Source organism: Mytilus galloprovincialis, chromosome 7 (genome assembly GCF_965363235.1).
Source record: "Mytilus galloprovincialis chromosome 7, xbMytGall1.hap1.1, whole genome shotgun sequence".
Classification (NCBI taxonomy): Eukaryota; Metazoa; Mollusca; class Bivalvia; order Mytilida; family Mytilidae; genus Mytilus; species Mytilus galloprovincialis.
Window position 1 is genome coordinate 97,982,177 of NC_134844.1, and position 24,226 is coordinate 98,006,402.

At 30.3% G+C, this 24,226-nt stretch overlaps 1 protein-coding gene across 2 annotated transcripts in view; it reads left to right on the plus strand.

The window, feature by feature from the left end:
* LOC143084058 (2-hydroxyacyl-CoA lyase 2-like) overlaps positions 1–24,226 on the plus strand; it is a 60,530-nt gene that overhangs the window by 24,674 nt on the left and 11,630 nt on the right. For both annotated transcript variants that reach the window (XM_076260475.1, XM_076260476.1), the window contains 4 exons: positions 6,079–6,179; positions 9,521–9,630; positions 13,759–13,882; positions 15,646–15,740. In XM_076260475.1, the coding sequence (XP_076116590.1) occupies positions 6,079–6,179; positions 9,521–9,630; positions 13,759–13,882; positions 15,646–15,740 (430 nt within the window). The remainder of the gene's footprint in view (positions 1–6,078; positions 6,180–9,520; positions 9,631–13,758; positions 13,883–15,645; positions 15,741–24,226) is intronic.

A 24,226-nucleotide genomic window follows, 5' to 3' on the forward strand; every position in this document is an offset into this window, starting at 1 on the left:
ACAAGTCGAAAGCAACTGGTTTAGATGATGTCGGACCAATTATTTTGAGTATGTGCAGCAATGTCATTTTACCAGCTTTGACATATATCTAAACATCAATTATGGTAAATTTCTAAGTATTTTTAAAACTGCAAGAGTATGCCCAATTTTTAAAAGTGGCAAGGCCTGTAATCCTGATAATTATAGACCAATAGCAGTTTTGGCTTGTCTATCTAAAATCATAGAACGACATATAGCTAATAGTTTGTATTTTTTTTTTTTAAATAGTAATGACCTTCTTAATACTACACAGTCAGGTTTCAAAACTAAACATTCGTATACTACTGCACATACTAAATTAGTAGATGAATGGTTAGCAAAAAAAGATAATGGAGAGATAAATGGAGTTTTATTTTTAGATTTAAAGAAAGCTTTTGATCTGGTTAATCATATAATTTTATTGAAAAAATTGAATATTATAATGTTTCTAATAGTACACTTGACTGGTTTAAGTCATACTTGTTTGAACGAAGCCAACAAGTTAAGGTCAATAACGTCATGTCTAATACTGAGGCCCCTCATGGGGGGGTCCTAGTAATCACATAATCACCATTTTTTTGCCAATATAATCACATAATCATTAAATATTTGCTTATCTTTAGTAATCAAATAATCATAAACTAAAAATACAGTCCTAGGTAATCAAATAATCATGAAATATTTGGCTTAATAATCAAATAATCATTAAAAAAACAGCCAAGTAATCACATAATCAAAAACCCCATGAGGGCCCTCAATACTAAATGCAGAAAAACTGGTGTATCACAAGGTTCTATCCTGGGCCCTTTGTTATTTATTTTATATATCAATGATTTACCACTTAATATAGAACATTCATTAATAGATTTATATGCAGACGATTCTACATTACATTGTAAAGGTAATGATGTAATTCAGTTAGCTTCTAACCTTCAAAATGATATTCATGTAATTGAAAACTGGTGCTCGCAAAATTGTATGAAATTAAATGCCAAAAAAGAGTAAATCAATGATTGTTGGTTCAAAACAATGGCTTTGTTTAACTGGAAACAGTTTTGATATCAATATTTCAAATGAACAAAAAGAAAATGTAGATTGTGAAAAACTACTTGGTTTATATATTGACAAAAACTTTAATTGGAGTCAGCAAAAAGATAAAATGTCAATTACTATATCAAATAGAATCAACTTATTACAAAAGATAAGAAAATATTTACCTATGCATATACGTATTATCTATTTTAATGCTTATATTCTGCCATTATTTGATTATTGTTGCAATATATGGGGAAGTTGTTGTGAGAGTGGAATAGATAAACTTAATAAATTATTAAAGAAATCTGCTAGGGTTATAGTAGAAGCTGACATAATGACATCATCCAGTTTATTGTTTAATAGTTTACACTGGTTAAATGTGGAAAAACGAATTCAATACCAAAAGGCAATACTTGTATTTAAATCAATTAATGGTATGGTTCCTAACTATGTAGAAGAAAATTTTCATTTTACTGATAATCAAAACTATAACTTACGTTCAGCTGATAAAAAAACTATTAAATCTTCCAAAACCAAAAACAATTTTTTTAAAGAAAACATTTACATATTCAGGTTCTCAAATATGGAACAGTTTACCAAATGAAATCAAAATGAGTGATCACTTGTATCTTTTAAAACAAAATGTTACAAATTTTTCATCAATTGTGCAAATTAATATGCCTTTTCATTATTATTTCCATTATAATTGTATATTGTGTATAATATAACTTTATAATACTGTGTGTACTTATAACTATGTTATTATTATTTTGAGGACTCTCAGGAAGTTTAGTTTTAACTAATGGGATCATCCTCTTGAAATAAAGATTATTAGCTCACCTGGCCTAAAAGGCCATGTGAGCTTTTCTCATCACTTGGCGTCCGTCGTCGTCGTCGTCGTCGTCGTCGTCGTCGTCGTCGTCGTCGTCTGTCGTCGTTAACAATTTTTCAAACATCTTCTCCTCTGAAACTACTGAATGGATTTGAATGAAACTTAACATGATTGTTCCTTAGTATATCCTGCACAAAATGTGCGCTTCGATTTTTGATCCGTCAAAAAACATGGCTGCCGTTACTTAAAATAGAACATAGGGGTCAAATGCAGTTTTTGGCTTATATCTCAAAAACGAAAGCATTTAGAGCAAATCTGACATGGGGTAAAAATGTTCATTAGGTCAAGATCTACCAGCCCTGAAATTTTCAGATGAATCAAACAAACCATTGTTGGGTTGCTGCCACTTAATTGGTAATTTTAAGGAAATTTTGCAGTTTTTGGTCATTATCTTGAATATTATTATAGATAAAGATAAACTGTAAACAGCAAAAAAGATCAGCAAAGTAAGATCTACAAATAAGTTAATATGACCAAAATTGTCAATTGACCCCTTAAGGGGTTATTGTCCTTTAATGACAATTTTTCACAATTTGTTCATCATATTTGCTAACTTTGAAAAATCTTCTTCTCTGAAACTACTGAATGGATTTGGTTAAAACTTAGCATGATTGTTCCTTAGATTATCCTGCACAAAGTGTGTGCTTTGATTTTTGATCCGTCAAAAAACATGGCCGCCGTTACTTAAAATAGAACATAGGGGTAAAATGCAGTTTTTGGCTTATATCTCAAAAACGAAAGCATTAAGAGCAAATCTGACATGGAGTAAAAATGTTCATTAGGTCAATATCTATCAGCCCTGAAATTTTCAGATGAATCAAACATCCAAGTGTTGGGTTGCTGCCACTTAATTGGTAATTTTAAGGAAATTTTGCAGTTTTTGGTCATTATCTTGAATATTATTATAGATAAAGATAAACTGTAAACAGCAAATATGATCAGCAAAGTAAGATCTACAAATAAGTCAATTTGACCAAAATTGTCAATTGACCTCTTTAGGAGTTATTGCCCTTTAAAGACTTTTTTCACAATTTGTTCACCATGTTGACTTACTTTAAAAAATCTTCTCTTATGAAACTGCTGTATCAATTTCAGCCAAACTTAGGCTAAATGAGTTTCAGAGTTTCAGAGTATCTAGTATAAATTTTATATTTCATTTCCTTGTATGTCAAGAAACATAGCTCCTATGGATGGCTAAAATAGAACATAGGAGAAAATGATTTTTTTTTTGCTTTTGAAGAAAATAGGACGATTCAAAGAACATTTAAATAAATTGAAAAGCCAAAATAATCATTGATGAGAGATTAAACCAAAAAAATTCAGGTGAGCGATTCAGGCTCTTGAGAGCCTCTTGTTTATTTATTTATTTATTTTTATTTATTAGTTTTCACTGTTGCTCCTATAAGATGAGCGTTTGAAATCCATCAGAAATGTGTATGTTTAATAATTCTCTAGCTTGATTTCTGCATATCATTACCAGAGTTACAAATAGTATTGTTTGTAGCAAATCATATATTACATCTGAGTCTATTACCTTAACAATTAAAATACATTAATATAAGTTTGTCTGAATACTCGAGTTACGGTCATCTTTCAAAGTTACGACCATCTTGTGTCGGTTACGACCATCATCCAAAATACTATAGTTGAAGTTACGACCATCACACATTTAAAGTTACGACCATCATGCTTGAATTTTTGAATGACTATTTTACGAAAATTGGAATGTTTTAATGCATCAAATTTGGTTTTAATATCACCGGACTGCCGAATAGTATGTACGAGACAAGCGGTTTGGTTCAAATGAACCTTTTAGTGCACGAAAATCGGAAAAGAAAAACTTATCCCTAGAGTTGTCTCCCATCTCCGGATGGTCGTAACTTTTAGTTACGACCATCCGCTTACCACCAGTGCAAATCACAATAATAAATGTACGCTATAATTTCTGGATTTACAGTTTTCAAATCAAAATTGCATTGATTTTGTCAAAATAATGATGAGTATTCTTGTATTATATCCTTAAATGGCGTAACAAAACCAAAGATATTCTGAGTAACAAAGTATTCTGGAATGGCCAACAGAGACAATTTTTCCTTCTCTACTTGACACTTAGCCAAAGTATGATTATGATGTCTAATTTAATTTATTTTACCTGGAGAAATAAAAAGAAATCTAGTTGGAAAATTAGAATAGAACATTTCAATTAAGTTTTATCAAATGGTGCTAGGTGTTTTTCCCAAAATTGATCTCTGTAAACCTATTACAGTGACTTGACTGTTAGTGTTGCTATCCACCAATTGCAACTCATTCAAAATTTTGATCAAATTGCAATTTGTTTTATAAAATCAAATTGTTCAACTGGTCAGAATATTGAACAAATTGTTCAGTCAAAATGTGAAAGTGCAAGGTGATAAAATAAAATATACTTACAATCCTATAAGACTTTAACTCCACTTTATTGATGGTATTACTAAATCAGTCTATCAATCTGTATAGTTATATTATAGCCATTACCATACTAAAGGTGAACTGTTTTATTTTTAATTGCTATAAAAATGTCCAAACTAAGCTTTTATATAGTTTTTCTTTCGAAAAGTATTCTATATTCATAAGAATCACACATTATGTGAATAAAAACATTTCATATTCAGTAAAATATTTGTGAAATTGCAATATGTTTGTAGGAAGGGGAGATAATCTTTTTTGGTTTCAAAAAATCTTTATTCAAAAGAATAGTATTTTAGGTTATCTCGACAAGGAAACTTATCAATAACATATTGTTATTTCACACATATTTTACTGAATGTATGATGAATTATTTTAAATGATATATGATTCTTAAAAATATAAAATCCTTTTTTTTTTTAATTGCTATAAAAATGTCCAAACTAAGCTTTTATATAGTTTTTCTTTTGAAAAGGATTTTATATTTATAAGAATCAAATATCATTTAAAATAATACATCATATATTCAGTAAAATATGTGTGAAATAACAATATGCTATTGATAAGTTTCCTTGTGGAGATAACCTACAATACTATTCTTTTGAATAAAGATTTTTTGGAACCAAAAAAGATTATCTCCCCTTCCTACAAACATATTGCAATTTCACAAATATTTTACTGAATATGAAATGTTTTTATTCACATAATGTGTGATTCTTATGAATATAGAATACTTTTCGAAAGAAAAACTATATAAAAGCTTAGTTTGGACATTTTTATAGCAATTAAAAATAAAACAGTTCACCTTTAGTATGGTAATGGCTATAATATAACTATACAGATTGATAGACTGATTTAAAAATACCATCAATAAAGTGGAGTTAAAGTCTTATAGGACTGTAAGTATGTTTTATTTTATCACCTTGCACTTTCAGTCTTGACTGTGGTTTTCTTCAGCAGTTGGTTCAAATTTGTGACCAGTTGAACAATTTGGTTTAATAAAACAAATTGCAATTTGGTCAAAATTTTGAATGAATTGTAATTGGTGGATAGCAACACTTACAGTCAAGTCACTGTAAAACAAAGCTGTATAATTATTCAGAGATAAACTTTGTAGCTTTACAACACCTCTAACACCCTACAATATCTTTGGTCTATGCCTTGATGAAATTTTTTCTGGTGTCACCTGTGCAAGTGATTTAAGGTAGCACAATACAAAGATTTGTTTACCCCCAATCAAACAACTTTAAACTGATGTAATTCCTCTCATCCTTCTTTAAAGTTTTTAAATTAAGTACCAAAAGAAAGAAGAAAGATTATTCTTTCAAACTGTGATACTTTCATTAACATGATTAAGACATATTTAATACATACTTAATTGTTATGTAATTAGTTGCTATAAATTAGGGTTAGGCTTGACATCATCACAATTTGAAAGACTATTCTTTCTCCTTTTTCTTTGGTACCTCATTTATAAAATTTAAAGAAGGATGAAAGGAATTGCATCAGTTTAAAGTTGTCTGATTGGAAGTGAAAAAATCTTTGTTTTGTGCTACCTTAAATAGAATAATAATCTTAAAATAGACTTGAACTGTATAGTTTGTAGGCACGTATATATTAAACTGTAAAACGAATGTACTTAGGTATTAGCTGTATATTTTGTAGGTACTTCGATGTATGTTTTGTAGGTACTTACGTAATCATATATCAAACTTGTTTGCTGGAGCATTCGAAGAGAGAGACAAAACACCATTAAAACCCGTCATCCCTAAAGCTTCATCTTCACAAGGTTTGTTCAGCTTACTGTGCAATTTATTTTTCTATCAAATTACTTATATCAAATTGTTCCTTAATATAATACAAAACAAAACAATATAATATTGTCTTTGTATAAATGTTTTTGTAAGATTAAAATATTGTGAGGGTTGTTGTCTCTGTGGCATATTCCCCATTTCCATTCTCAATAATTGATTGTTCCTAACCCTAAACGGCTCCAAATATTCTGAATTTGAACAAGCAGCAAATTTTTATATCAATGATTTATGAATGGCATTGTCAAAGTAAACATGCTTTTAAATCAGATATAGTGTATAACATTGATAAAGAGATGGCATTGTCAAAGTATCATGGTAAAAGACATTTGTTTAAAAGTCCTGTAAAAGGTTTTCACTTTGTCTGTCTGTCTGTCTGTCTGTCTGTCTGTCTGTCAGGCAAATCAGTCATCCACACATTTTTTTTTGGTTCTTGAAGATATTGATTTGATGTTTTGTTTTAAGTTTTGACATGACAAGTTATAGATCAAATTTTTGTCCCTGCCTGATGATTAAGTAAACTCATCATAGATACCAGGACTAAATTTTGTATATATGCCAGACGCGCGTTTCGTCTTCAAAAGACTCATCAGGAACGCTCAAATCCAAAAAAGTTGGAAAGGCCAAATATAATACAAAGTTGAAGAGCATTGAAGACCAAAATTCCTAAAAGTTTTGCCAAATACAGTTGAGGTTCATATCTAACGCTAGAGTCCGATGATAAATACAATTTCTGTAAAAGGAAGATAACTCATTTTTTTAAAGATTTTATTACATTTTTTTCTTTTCTTTCCATTGGTAAATATTTGAAGAATTTTGTGGCAGGTTTGTTTGTTATTCTGTATAAAGTTATAACTGAATGCTATATATGTATCATTATCCAACACAATCACAGGTTTGAACGTAGTTTTCAATTTAGACTCGTTTATATTTTTTCGTTTGGGCTTGTATCATATTTTCCCTGTGGTTTATATAATCCGTTCATCCTATATTGACTCTTAAAATTCAAGAGTCTATCTAAAAATGAGGGTACATTTTATATGGCCTTCCAAATACCGTTTCGATCCCTAACATCACTGAAGAGACATTTATTGTCGAAATCCGGATCTAGTGTACCAAAAAAATATTGACACCTTATGTTTGTGGCATAACATTGTGGCCACAAGTTAATTATTTTCTGTTTAGTATTAAATTTATATTAAGATCCATTTTGTTACATCTTGTGATCAATTTAATTTGGCAATCACCAATGGCAGTCAGCAGGGTTAAAGAACATCAGTTGTTCGACCTGTTAGTCAAATGCGTTTTGTTTAAATATACTTTTTCACTTTTTTGGTCTTTTGGAAAATGTTGTTTGTGCTGTATTTAGACCCTTCTACAACGAAATTTGTTTTACATGCACATATAAAAATTGCGGTTTTTATCCAAGGCAATCATAGGTTTGAACGTAGTTTTCAATTTAGACTCGTTTATATAAATATATATGAAAAATATGAAGTGAAATCCTTTAACAAGATTATAATCTATTTGTATTAAGGTATATATTTCATAACATTACATTGTGTAGATAAAAGTTGTTGACATTTTATAGATAAGTTAGAAATCTATATTAATTTGTGACCAATGATAGAAAAAAAATATTCTCGGAACTATTAATTATATTTGATGATAATTTGAAAATCAATATACCGGTATATATATAGAGAATATCATATGGCTTTTTCAATATCACATTCGTATCAACCCGAGACACCAATATAATCCCAAGAGCTCTGCTCGAGATTTTTTTATGTGACATGACGTCATACAGATCGAAATGACGTCATACAGATAAGGGGTTTGATAAAGCCTTTGCAATCAGTGACTGCAATCGATGACGTGACGTCATACAGATTAAAGGTGTGATAAAGCCTTTGCAACCGTGCTGATATCGATATCATCACGCGTGGCTGATACAGCACGCTTGCCAATGATTGTTTTACACATACAATTTATCTGTATTTACTACTAAGTATAAAATAAACTTTGTTACATCATATCTAATTTTAGAGAACTATTAATCATATCTAATGTTAGAGTGTTTTCCACACTTTTTTTTTATCATGCTTGAAGATGTTGATTGGTAATTTGTATAAGAAAAAAAATAAGAATACTTTAATAATCCAATTATGGACCCTTGCAGGTTTTAAATTTCATACAATGATTACAATGATTTGTGTTATAACAATGAAATAATAAAATAAAATGAAATACATCACAATAGAACACTGAACAGTTATTGCATGCACATGGAGGAGAAAGTAATATGGGAGACAATCAATTTATGTAAGGATAATTCCCATTTAAACAGATATGGTGTTTCGAGCTGCAAAACAAATGAAATGCAGCCCCAAATGGTATATAGTTTTGAAATGACAAGTTATAGATCAATTTGAATTTTTGTTTCGATTAGATAATTTTGTGCAGAGTTATGGTCCTTGGACTTGAAAAATTCACTCATATATCAGTTTTCCACTCTGTTTTTTGTCCTGCTTGAAGATATTGACATGATATCTTTCTTTTGTTCATACAATTACAACTTATAGAAATATATTTTGACTATTTTATTTATTGTGTCTGTTTAGTTAACGCATCATTGTAAATATAACGGAATTTGATGAGACTGTCATCAAAGTGAATAGGTTAGCACTATAAAACCAGGTTTAATCCACCATTTTCTACATTTGAAAATGTCTGTACCAAGTCAGGAATATGACAGTTCTTGTCCATTCGTTTTTGATGCGTTTTGTTATTTGATTTTGCCATGTCATTATGGACTTTCCGAATTGATTTTCCTCTAAGTTCAGTATTTTTGTGATTTTACATTTTCATTGATAAATATATGGCATTGCATGATTGTCAAGGTATCCATGGTTATAAGTTATTGGTTTTATTTTATTGATAAATATATGGCATTGTCAAAGTATCCATTGCAATTATACATTCGTTTATTTCTTTGATAACTATATGGCATTGTCAAAGTATCTATGGTATTTAGACATTTGTTTATTTCTTTGAAAATATGATAATATATGGCATTGTCAAAGTATCCATATAAAAAGAAGAAGGCCAATTAGACATTTTTAACAGGCAATTCATATATATATGAATAGTCAGTTCATCCATGCATGAATATTTCATACTAAATCTAAGCCTTAGGCTACACAATTTAAGCTTTATCTAACACAAAAAAAGAAAAAACAATATCAATTTATGTAAAATATTATTTCAGATTTGATTGTTAATCGATTTGATATTTTGAGGTTTTATTTTTCCCTAGTACAAAAAAGTATTGAACTGATATCAAGAGCCAAGAGACCACTGATACTTGTAGGAAGTCAAGCTACATTACCTCCTGTGCCTGCTGAACAATTAAGGAAATCTTTAGAGGTAATAATATCTAGGTCAAAGAGGTCTCTGATAGATTGTAGGAAGTCAAGCTACATTACGCCCTGTTCCAGCTGAACAATTAAGGAAATCTTTACCAGAAATAATATCTAGAGCCAAGAGGCCACCGATACTTGTAGGAAGTCAAACTACATTACCCCCTGTTCTAGCAGAACAATTAAGGAAATATTTAGAGGTAATTAATAGTATATCTAGAGCCAAGAGACCACTGATATCTTGTAGGATGTCAAGCTTCATTACCCCCTATTCTAGCAGAACAATTAAGAAAATCTTTAGAGGAAATAATAAATAGATCAAAGAGGTCGCTGATATCTTGTAGGAAGTCAAGCTACATTACCCCCTGTTCTAGCAGAACAATTAAGAAAATCTTTACAGGAAATAATATCTGGAGCCAAGAGACCACTGATATCTTGTAGGATGTCAAGCTACATTACCCCCTGTTCTAGCAGAACAATTAAGGAAATCTTTAGAAGAAATAATATCTAGATCAAAGAGGTCGCTGATATCTTGTAGGAAGTCAAGGTACCTCTTCTCTTGTGCCTACAGAACAATTAAGGAATTCTTTAGAGGTAAATATATTTAATAGAACTAGTATCTTAACCAAAGAGGTCTCTGATATCTTGTAGGAAGTCAAGGTACCTCTTCTCCTGTGCTTGCAGAACAATTAAGGAATTCTTTAGAGGTAAATATATTTAATAGAACTAGTATCTTAACCAAAGAGGCCTCTGATAACTGGTAGGAAGTCAAGGTTCATTTCTTCCTGTGCCTGCAGAACAATTAAAGAACTCCTATTAAGATGTCATTATATTTAATAGAACTGATATCTAACCAAAGAGGTCTCTGATAGCTTGTTAGAAGTCAAGGTACCTCTTCTCCTGTGCCTACAGAACAATTAAGGAATTGTTTAGAGGTAAATATATTTAATAGAACTAGTATCTTAACCAAAGAGGCCTCTGATAACTGGTAGGAATTAAATGTTCATTTCTTCCTGTGCCTGCAGAACAATTAAAGAAATCCTAAGATGTCATTATATGTAATAGAACTGATATTTAATCAGAGAGCCCTCTGGTATCTTGTAGGAAGTCAAGCTACATTTCCTTCTGTTTAAGCAGAACAATTAAGGAAATCTTTAGAGGTAATTATATTTAAAAGAACTGATATCTAAACCAAATAGGCCTCTGATATCTTGAGGAAAGTCAAGCAACATTTCTTCCTGTGTCTTTAATATCGACTACAACATATATTCAACATATTGCAATCAACACAGATTTGAGTTAATAAGCACTCACACCAAATCTTCCTATATCTACTTATAGGCATGAGAAAAAACATCTTACAGTATATGTTTAACAATAAATCTTCCTATATCTACTCATAGGCATGAGAAAAAACATCTTACAGTATATGTTTAACAATAAATCTTCCTATATCTACTCATAGGCATGAGAAAAAACATCTTACAGTATATGTTTAACAATAAATCTTCCTATATCTACTCATAGGCATGAGAAAAAACATCTTACAGTATATGTTTAACAATAAATCTTCCTATATCTACTCATAGGCATGAGAAAAAACATCTTACAGTATATGTTTAACAATAAATCTTCCTATATCTACTCATAGGCATGAGAAAAAACATCTTACAGTATATGTTTAACAATAAATCTTCCTATATCTACTCATAGGCATGAGAAAAAACATCTTACAGTATATGTTTAACAATAAATCTTCCTATATCTACTCATAGGCATGAGAAAAAACATGATATCTTACAGTATATGTTTAACAATAAATCTTCCTATATCTACTCATAGGCATGAGAAAAAACATGATATCTTACAGTATATGTTTAACAATAAATCTTCCTATATCTACTCATAGGCATGAGAAAAAACATGATATCTTACAGTATATGTTTAACAATAAATCTTCCTATATCTACTCATAGGCATGAGAAAAAACATGATATCTTACAGTATATGTTTAACAATAAATCTTCCTATATCTACTCATAGGCATGAGAAAAAACATGATAACTTACAGTATATGTTTAACAATAAATCTTCCTATATCTACTCATAGGCATGAGAAAAAACATGATAACTTACAGTATATGTTTAACAATAAATCTTCCTATATCTACTCATAGGCATGAGAAAAAACATGATATCTTACAGTATATGTTTAACAATAAATCTTCCTATATCTACTCATAGGCATGAGAAAAAACATGATATCTTACAGTATATGTTTAACAATAAATCTTCCTATATCTACTCATAGGCATGAGAAAAAACATGATATCTTACAGTATATGTTTAACAATAAATCTTCCTATATCTACTCATAGGCATGAGAAAAAACATCTTACAGTATATGTTTAACAATAAATCTTCCTATATCTACTCATGTGCATGAGAAAAAACATGATATCTTACAGTATATGTTTAACAATAAATCTTCCTATATCTACTCATAGGCATGAGAAAAAACATGATATCTTACAGTATATGTTTAACAATAAATCTTCCTATATCTACTCATAGGCATGAGAAAAAACATGATATCTTACAGTATATGTTTAACAATAAATCTTCCTATATCTACTCATAGGCATGAGAAAAAACATGATATCTTACAGTATATGTTTAACAATAAATCTTCCTATATCTACTCATAGGCATGAGAAAAAACATGATATCTTACAGTATATGTTTAACAATAAATCTTCCTATATCTACTCATAGGCATGAGAAAAAACATGATATCTTACAGTATATGTTTAACAATAAATCTTCCTATATCTACTCATAGGCATGAGAAAAAACATGATATCTTACAGTATATGTTTAACAATAAATCTTCCTATATCTACTCATAGGCATGAGAAAAAACATGATAACTTACAGTATATGTTTAACAATAAATCTTCCTATATCTACTCATAGGCATGAGAAAAAACATGATAACTTACAGTATATGTTTAACAATAAATCTTCCTATATCTACTCATAGGCATGAGAAAAAACATGATATCTTACAGTATATGTTTAACAATAAATCTTCCTATATCTACTCATAGGCATGAGAAAAAACATGATATCTTACAGTATATGTTTAACAATAAATCTTCCTATATCTACTCATAGGCATGAGAAAAAACATGATATCTTACAGTATATGTTTAACAATAAATCTTCCTATATCTACTCATAGGCATGAGAAAAAACATGATATAATACAGTATATGTTTAACAATAAATCTTCCTATATCTACTCATAGGCATGAGAAAAAACATGATAACTTACAGTATATGTTTAACAATAAATCTTCCTATATCTACTCATAGGCATGAGAAAAAACATGATATCTTACAGTATATGTTTAACAATAAATCTTCCTATATCTACTCATAGGCATGAGAAAAAACATGATATCTTACAGTATATGTTTAACAATAAATCTTCCTATATCTACTCATAGGCATGAGAAAAAACATGATAACTTACAGTATATGTTTAACAATAAATCTTCCTATATCTACTCATAGGCATGAGAAAAAACATGATAACTTACAGTATATGTTTAACAATAAATCTTCCTATATCTACTCATAGGCATGAGAAAAAACATGATATCTTACAGTATATGTTTAACAATAAATCTTCCTATATCTACTCATAGGCATGAGAAAAAACATGATAACTTACAGTATATGTTTAACAATAAATCTTCCTATATCTACTCATAGGCATGAGAAAAAACATGATATCTTACAGTATATGTTTAACAATAAATCTTCCTATATCTACTCATAGGCATGGGAAAAAAATGATATCTTACAGTATATGTTTAACAATAAATCTTCCTATATCTACTCATAGGCATGAGAAAAAACATGATATCTTACAGTATATGTTTAACAATAAATCTCATCTATAAGTCTACTTCAATGGAGATATGGCATGGGGAAATCTATAAATAGGTCCAAATCAATTAAATTCTGATTTTGTTATTCATCTATATGAATATATGGGTTCCAAATGAATGGATATACTACGAAAGGTAAAAAGCAATCACAAATTCATTTGTTTTCCTTGTTATAGAAAATAGGGATTCCTTGTTTCCTTGGAGGTATGGCTAGGGGACTTCTAGGTCAGTACAGTCCAATACAACCCAGACAAAAGAGAGGAGAAGCTCTGAAGGAGGCTGATGTAGTAATATTGGCAGGTTAGTTAAAATAAATCTTCTCTAATACGATTAAGCATTTACTGATTATTACTGAAGCCTTCTGTGTATTCATTCTATCCACACTAAACTTTTTCACTATACCACTTTCATAACTTCATTCTCTGTACAATTTATGTTAAAAAAAACCAATGTAACAAATAACTACTTAAATCAATGTACACTTATAGTTATCATCTCTGTTTCTCTAATATAAAGCATAACAAATTATTACACTTATAATATCTTCTCAGATTCATGAATAATTAACATACCAATGTAATACACATATAGCTGTCATCTCTGTTTCACTAATATATAGCAAAACAAATTATTACACTTATAGATATCATCTCAGATCCATGAATTCTTAACATACTAATGTAATACATATATAGCTGTCATCTCTGTTTCATTTATACATTGCATAACTATATAAAAAGTAAAATCACAAAAAAATACTGAATTCTGAGGAAAATTCAATACTGAAAGTCCCTAATCTAATCAAAATCAAAAGCCCAAACACATCAAACGAACAGATAACAAGTGTCATATTCCTGACTTGGTACAGACATTTTCTGAAGTGGAAGATGATGGATTAAACCTGGTTTTAAGGTAGCTAAACTTCTTACTTGTTTGACAGTCAAATCAAATTCCATTATATTGACAACGATGTGTGAACAAAACAAACAGACACAACAGGTAAAAATATCACAAATAGGGGTATCACAGCAACACAAACTCCACCAAAAACAAAGGGGGGATCTCAGGTGCTCAGGAAGGGTATGCAAATATGTGGCACCCGTCTTGTTGCTTATGTTTTAACAAAGACCGTAAATATTTTTATCTGGTAGGTCACATTCTTGAAAAGGGAAAAGGGAAAAAAGGGATTAGAACATAATCGATATCATAAACAGGTCTTCCAGAACGGTCAACCAACTCTTGATGGCATCCGTAAAATGTACGAAGTGATGATTTTAACTTAATACACTTAAATATATCATCTTTGTTTCATTAATACAGAGGATCACAATATTATACAATTAAAGATATCTCTGATTCATTTATACATAGCATTAAAATGTAATACACTTAATAGATATAAGAAGATGTGGTATGAGTGCCAATGAGACAACTCTCAATCCAAGTTACAATTTATTAAAGTAAACCATTATATGTCAAGGTACAGTCTTCAACACATAACCTTGGCTCACACCAAACAGCAAGCTATAAAGGGCCCCCAAAAAATTCTAATGTTAAACCATCTAAACGAGAAAACTAACAGTCTAATCTATATAAAAAACGAAAAACAAGAAACACTTATGAACCACATAAACAAACAACAAATACTTAACATCAGATTCCTGACTAAGGACAAGTGCAAACAATTGCAGCAGGATTAAACCTTATAATGATACGAAACCTTCGCCCTTATCTGCAACAATAGTAGTACATCACAACATAGACAGACACATAATAAAATATTCATTGGATGGCTTAACTCAATCAAAAAGTGTTGTGACACAAATAAACATGCAAAGAACGAATAAATTTGATCTATGATACAATATAAATACAAAGTTGATAAAAATAAGGGATAAATAATTCAATTTAAAGTATTATACTGTTTTAAAATGCTGAATAATTTCAGAAAAACATCAACTTTGGACAAAAAAATGATGCCATTTGTAATATCAAAATTATACACAGATAAATCAAAATAATTGTGTCTTTGAAGATGTAAAATCTGGTTTAAAATCTTTTAGGTGCAGTTGCTGATTTCAGACTGAGCTATGGAAGAACCTTTAGTAGAAAATCAAAAATAATAGCTGTAAATAGAAACAAAAATCAATTACTCAAAGTAAGTCATGCTGAAATTTTCATGATTATTACACAAAATTTTAAAATAGATGATTGGTAAAATGTATATGATATTAAAAATGCTACGCTGTTAAATGGGCATAAGCTACGAGATGTAGAACTAGAGGCTTAAAGAACATGTGTTGCTCAACCTAGTCTATGTGTTTATCAGACAAAGGACACTCTCTAACATCATGAACATTGTAGTGGAGAAATAGACTACATGACAAAAATCTATATTTTGGTAATAATATACGAGCGGGAGTATAGAATCTCCAGCTTTTGGATATTTTAACCTTGAATGACAAGTCAACATTAATTACGCTTTTTTGTCACTGATGAGGGTTGTTGTTACCTGTATATCATTGTTAAACGATGATGACTGATGTACCCATATTTTGACTATTATATTTATTGTGTCTGTTTATTTGACGCATCAATGTAAAAATATTGGAAATTGATGAGACTGTCATTAAAGTGAGAGGGTTAGCGCTATAGAACCAGGTTTAATCCACCATTTTCTACATTTGAAAATGCCTGTACCAAGTCAGGAATATGACAATTTTTGTCCATTCGTTTTTGATGCGTTTTGTTATTTGATTTTGCCATGTGATTATGGACTTTCCCAATTGATCTTCCTCTAAGTTCAGTATTTTTGTGATTTTACTTTTCACAGATTATGTAAAATTAAATGGCTTCACTTGACAGCTTGAGTGTCAAACATAATACTAATTAACAATCATTAACGACTTTTTCTTCAAGCTTTATGTAATTAAAAACACTTCAAATAAATTGCAGGTTATTTCCCCTGGTTAATCCTGTTTTAAGTTATTCTTTTTTTAAATAATGTGAATTTGTAAAACAATACAAACTAGATACAAATTAAACAAAGAATCATAAAAGGATTGCAGTTAAATGATTTTGTATGCCTCAAGACAAAAAAAATAATTATATTTTAATAATCACTTAAAAGATCTTTACTTCTTTTCAATGGTTGAATTGAAATTTTTGAGACATGCATTGAACCTAATTTTTAGAAAAGTGAATGTGCACAAACATAATACATCATCTGTTGTGCACACACATAATACACCATCTGTTGTGCCAGACATAAAGCACCATCTGTTGTGCACACACATAATACACCATCTGTTGTGCAGACACATAATACACCATCTGTTGTGCAGACACATTATACACCATCTGTTGTGCATACACATAATACACCATCTATGACAATATGATTAAGCACTTGAAACAGAAGTAACTTGATCAAAAAGATGTCCTGATGAGATACAAATGTAAAAGGTGATTGAAAGGACAGAAACAAACAACACACCTTGTATTGGATATAACCATATTTTAAAAAATAAAGTATATCTCTCTTATATGTGTTTTGTAGAAGAATAATTAAGCAGGTCATATATTTCACTTGAAAATGTTGTTCGTGCAAAATCTCCCCCTCAGCTGTCATCAACAAATTTTTAAAAGATCTTGCCTTGCTGATCAATTTTGTGATTTAAAACGTCTATATTATGATTTAAATCATATATGGCATAAGGGAAAACAAAGTATCTCTCTAAATATCTTAGTTTTCATGATGATAGGCAAAAATGAAAAAAATAAAAAAAAGTATTTGTCTTACAAGTTTGAAGGAAGGGCTAAAGATACCAGAGTCAGTCTCATAGTCATTGATCGAAAATAAACTGACAAAGCCAAGGCTAAAATAAAACAAACAGATAAATAACAGTACACAAGACACAATATAGACTAATGACAGATATAAACAATTGGTAGATCTCCTATTTTGACCACTATTGCTCTTTCAGATTTAACATATTTATATCAGTTAAAAAGATAAAAGACAAAACTTGCATTTTACCCTATTTTCTATTTTAAAGCCATGTGCCTTGTTGGTTGTTTAGGGGGGTGGTGTGTGTGTGTGTGTGGGGGGGGGGGGTTTCATCCACACATTTATTAACCAGATACCATTATGATGATTGTGGACAAGTTTGGTGAAATTCATTTTAGTAGTTTCATAGGAGAAGACATTTGTGAAAGAGTTATGAAATTTACAAAAAATGTTAAAAATTGCCTATAGGGGGAAAAACTCCTTCAATTTATAATTTCAGTCATGTTATCTTATTTGAAGAATTACTTTGTTGAAGTTTATTTATATCAATAATAATATTCAAGACAATACCAAAAATGCAAAATTCCATAAAATTACAGATTCATGAACAGTTACCCAAAAATGGGTTGTCTGATGTGTCTGAAAATTTCAAGGCAGATAGATCTTGACCTAATGAACATTTTAACTACATGTCAAAATTGCTCTAGTTTCAGAAGCCAAAATTTTTTTTTACCCTCATGTGAGCTATATTTAGCCATAGACTATTTGTTTTCATACAACCACAGAAAAAAAATAAAATTGGTTGTATATTGGGATCATGTCGTTGTTGTCGTCGACTGTGTCGTCTTCCTCGTTGTCGTCGTCAGTGTCATCAGACGCAGATGATTTCTGGATAATAACTTTGGTATAAGTGCATAGAAATCATTAAATTTTAACACAAGGTTTAAAACCACTAAAGGAAGGTTGGGATTGATTTTCAGGGGTTTGGTCCCAACAGTTAAGGAATTATGGGCCAAAAGGTTCCAAAATTAAACTTTGTTTAATTTCATAAAAAATTGAGCAATTTGGGTGCTTTGATATGCTGAATTTAACCATGTATTCAGATTCTTAATTTTTTTGTCCCTTTTTCAAATTGATCTACATTTAGGTCCAAAGCTTAAGTAAACTTAGTTTGATTTAAAAAAAAATTGAATATATTTGGTTCTTTGATATGCTGAATCTAACCATGTATTAATATTTTTGATATAAGAACCCAGTTATCAAATTGGTCCACATTGAGTTCTAAAGGGTCCAACATTTTATTTTATTTGATTTTATCAAAAATTAAATTCTTGGGGTTATTTGATTGAATTCTTGGGGTTATTTGATTCAATTCTTTGATTGAATTCTTGGGGTTATTTGATTAAATTCTTGGGGTTATTTGATTGAATTCTTGGGGTTATTTGATTGAATTCTTGGGGTTATTTGATTGAATTCTTGGGGTTATTTGATTGAATTCTTGGGGTTATTTGATTCAATTCTTTGATTGAATTCTTGGGGTTATTTGATTAAATTCTTGGGGTTATTTGATTGAATTCTTGGGGTTATTTGATTGAATTCTTGGGGTTATTTGATTGAATTCTTGGGGTTATTTGATTAAATTCTTGGGGTTATTTGATTGAATTCTTGGGGTTATTTGATTAAATTCTTGGGGTTATTTGATTAAATTCTTGGGGTTATTTGATTGAATTCTTGGGGTTATTTGATTGAATTCTTGGGGTTATTTGATTGAATTCTTGGGGTTATTTGATTGAATTCTTGGGGTTATTTGATTCAATTCTTTGATTGAATTCTTGGGGTTATTTGATTAAATTCTTGGGGTTATTTGATTGAATTCTTGGGGTTATTTGATTGAATTCTTGGGGTTATTTGATTGAATTCTTGGGGTTATTTGATTAAATTCTTGGGGTTATTTGATTGAATTCTTGGGGTTATTTGATTAAATTCTTGGGGTTATTTGATTAAATTCTTGGGGTTATTTGATTGAATTCTTGGGGTTATTTGATTAAATTCTTGGGGTTATTTGATTGAATTCTTGGGGTTATTTGATTAAATTCTTGGGGTTATTTGATTAAATTCTTGGGGTTATTTGATTGAATTTTTGGGGTTATTTGATTAAATTCTTGGGGTTATTTGATTGAATTCTTGGGGTTATTTGATTTAATTCTTGGGGTTATTTGATTGAATTCTTGGGGTTATTTGATTGAATTCTTGGGGTTATTTGATTGGATTCTTGGGGTTATTTGATTGAATTCTTGGGGTTATTTGATTGAATTCTTGGGGTTATTTGATTCAATTCTTTGATTGAATTCTTGGGGTTATTTGATTCAATTCTTGGGGTTATTTGATTTAATTCTTGGGGTTATTTGATTGAATTCTTGGGGTTATTTGATTGAATTCTTGGGGTTATTTGATTGAATTCTTGGGGTTATTTGATTAAATTCTTGGGGTTATTTGATTGAATTCTTGGGGTTATTTGATTAAATTCTTGGGGTTATTTGATTAAATTCTTGGGGTTATTTGATTGAATTCTTGGGGTTATTTGATTAAATTCTTGGGGTTATTTGATTGAATTCTTGGGGTTATTTGATTAAATTCTTGGGGTTATTTGATTAAATTCTTGGGGTTATTTGATTGAATTTTTGGGGTTATTTGATTAAATTCTTGGGGTTATTTGATTGAATTCTTGGGGTTATTTGATTTAATTCTTGGGGTTATTTGATTGAATTCTTGGGGTTATTTGATTGAATTCTTGGGGTTATTTGATTGGATTCTTGGGGTTATTTGATTGAATTCTTGGGGTTATTTGATTGAATTCTTGGGGTTATTTGATTCAATTCTTTGATTGAATTCTTGGGGTTATTTGATTCAATTCTTGGGGTTATTTGATTTAATTCTTGGGGTTATTTGATTGAATTCTTGGGGTTATTTGATTGAATTCTTGGGGTTATTTGATATGCTGAATCTAACCATGAATTTAGATTTTGGATATTGGACCATAAAAGGTAAATGTCCAAGTTAAAATTTTTAAGTTCTTAGACCACATTCATTCTGTGTCAAAAACCTATGCTGTGTCAACTATTTATTCACAATCCAAATTCAGAGCTATATCAAGCTTGAATGTTGTGTCCAAACTTGCCCTAACCGTTTAGGGTTTGACTTCTGTGGTCGTATCAAGCTGCACCCTGCGTAGCATTTCATTATTTATTTAATACAGGTTTAAGATATCTTTCAGGTGTTACAAGTCAAAAGTTTCACGATAACTATATTTTGGTCCTCAATGCTCTTCAACTTTGTATTTATTTGGCTTTTTTAACTATTTTGATCTGAGCGTCACTGATGAGTCTTATGTAGACGAAACGCGCGTCTGGCGTATAAAATTATAATCCTGGTACTTTTGATAACTATTGAGAAAGATACAGAATGTTAATTCATGGGAGGTGTCTGTTTTTATTCTTCAGTTAACATGTAGTAATAAAATTTTATGTTATTAAGGTCTTTCCTTTCTTAAATGGAAAGACCTTACTGTATTTCGTTTGTTTATTAAGGTCTTTTCTTTTTCTATAAGGAAAGACCTTACTGTATTTCTTCTGATTATTAAGGTCTTTCCTTTCTTAAATGGAAAGACCTTACTGTATTTCGTTTGTTTATTAAGTCTTTCCACTTTTCTGTGGAAAGACTTATTGTTTTTCTTCTGATTATTAAGTCTTTTCACTTTTTTGTGAAAAGACTTATTGTATTTGTTCTGATTATTATTATTATTATTATTTTTTTTTTTTTTTCTTCCGCCAAATTTTGTTCTTGCGCAAAATGTTTGTTTCGCAATATGTCGCTTAAATATTTCCCATATGGTATCGTATAGTTTATGCGCTTTTAAATTTCACCCTGCTAAGCCGATCCATTTTCTATGTAAGAGTTATCTCCCTTTTCACTGTTTACCCTCTGTGTGCATCTCCTTCGTAACAAAAAAAGATAGCGACAAAATTCTTTTTACAAATTGTTCGTTACATCCTCAGGAATTTTTGGCTAATTTGGATCGAAGCGATTCGATGAAATTTTATAGGAGTTATCTACCTTTACAAAATAAATTTGTCGGTATGTTCATTTACCTCATAAACAGTTAACCGTATAACCCTGGAATGTTTTTATTTGAGTCCCCTGGGTCCTAACTTAGAAAATGAGGTCAAGGTCAAAGGTCAAGGTCAAGTTCTTAATTGTGACTTTTGCGTGTTTTTGCATTTTCTCCGACACTTTGAAAGATACATACTAAAGAACAAGTGCAAATGTCAGCTTTATTGTAATGAAGATATGCTACATTTAGTCTTATACAATTTAATGGCATCTTATAGGAGTTGTTGCCCCTCAAATGTCTTGATATGAGGTTATTTGATTATGACTTCAACTAAGTTCATTATAAAGGCATTTGACCTTGTACAAAAGATTAGGTGACAAATGACCTTGATAAATGACTACCGGAAGTGACCTTGAGAAAACCGGAAGTAGCTTTTTTTGCAATTTTTTCATCTTAAAGTACTCAGAATCCATATATTTTGTCATATAGATACATACACTGATTACTGAAGGCTAAACATGACTTCCAACAAACCGGAAGTGGCCAATTATCCCCCCTTCCACATACAAAAGTATATAGAAACTATATATTTTTGGAATCAGTGTGAAAGAAGCTATCATATGAGACCGTAAGTAGCATATTATCTCCCTTATATCACTCAAAAATATAATTAAATCATTATTTATCGCATCAGTATGAAGAAATTATCTTTTTATCAAAATTTTTTTGGTGTGGAAAGACTTTCAATTGTTCTCTGAACAATTGGTTTTTAATTATTATTATTATTTTTTTTTTTCTTCCGCCAAATTTTGTTCTTGCGCAAAATGTTTGTTTCGCAATATGTCGCTTAGATATTTCCCATATGGTATCGTATAGTTTATGCGCTTTTAAATTTCACCCTGCTAAGCCAATCCATTTTCTTTGTAAGAGTTATCGCCCTTTTCACTGTTTAACCTCTGTGTGCATCTCCTTCGTAACAAAAAAAGATAGCGACAAAATTCTTTTTACAAATTGTTCATTACATCCTCAGGAATTTTTGGCTAATTTGGATCGAAGCGATTCGATGAAATTTTATAGGAGTTATCTACCTTTACAAAATAAATTTGTCAGTATGTTCATTTAACTCATAAACAGTTAACCGTATAACCCTGGAATGTTTTTATTTGAGTCCCCTAAGTCCTAACTTAGAAAATGAGGTCAAGGTCAAAGGTCAAGGTCAAGTTCTCAATTGTGACTTTTGCTTCTTTTTGTATTTTCTCCGACACTTTGAAAGATACATACTAAAGAACAAGTGCAAAATGTCAGCTTTATTGTAATGAAGATATGCTACATTTAGTCTTATACAATTTAATGGCATCTTATAGGAGTTGTTGCCCCTCAAATGTCTTGATATGAGGTCATTTGATTATGACTTCAACTAAGTTCATTATAAAGGCATTTGACCTTGTACAAAAGATTAGGTGACAAATGACCTTGAAAAATGACTACCGGAAGTGACCTTGAGAAAACCGGAAGTAGCCTTTTTTGCAATTTTTTCATCTCAAAGTACCCAGAATCAATATATTTTGTCATATAGATACATACACTGATTACTGGAGACGAAACATGACTTCCAACAAACCGGAAGTGGCCAATTATTTCCCCTTCTACATACAATAGTATATAGAAACTATATATTTTTGTAATCAGTGTGAAATAAGCTATCATATGAGACTGGAAGTGACATTTATTTCACGGGAAGTAGCATATTACCTCCCTTTTATCACTCAAAAATATAATTAAACCATTATTTATCTCATCAGTATGAAGAAACTATCTTCTTATCAAAATTTCTTTGGTGTGGAAAGACTTTCAATTGTTCCCTGAACAATTGGTTTTTAATTATTATTATTCTTTTTCTTCCGCCGTTTTCAAAGTCAATCCCCAAGAAAAGTACGCAAGATATCAAAATGATCTTTGGTACCAAGTATCGGGTTAATAAAAGCTATCTTGTATAAGGGGCACCGAAGTTTACTATTTACCTTATAGGAGTTATCTCCCCAATTACAAAAAACACTGTTATCGCTATAACTCATGAACTATAAGACTTAGCGGCAAATCATTTTTTTTAAAATGTTCCTTGCCAAAAGTTACAGCTTCAAATAATTTGAATGGAAGTGATCCAGTGACCAATTATAGGAGTTATTTCCCCTTGAATATTTGAATTTTCGATATAAATAATATAAATCTTATGAACCGTAAGTCGTAAAGACTGCGGGTCTTCAGATTTGAGTTCATTAGACCAAAACTTGAAAATATAGGTCAAGGTCAAAGGTCAAGGTCATATTTTAGATTTTCAAAAGTTTTTCATTTCCCTATAACTATTGAATGGTTATAGATACAGAAAACTTCAAGGGGCAACTTTTTTTATATTATGACTATATTGATTTTATCATCATGTAAGGGACATAACTCCCACTGATGGTTTTTAAAAAGCCATTTTTAGGCAAAACTCGTACACAAAAGGTCCTTGACCCTTAGGTTTTTTTGCAATGACCTTGTGGAGCAATGACCTTGACGAAGGTCATTGCTCCACAATCAAATTATGTGGTTTTTTAAACAGTTTTATGTGTTTGAATTCCAACCAACCAATCAATCAATCAATCAATCAATCATAGCAAGTTTCCGTTTCATGTGTTTAATACGGGATCCAATTTCTTTTTTTCTCTCGCTTGTTTAACCATCCAACGTGTTTAACTAACAT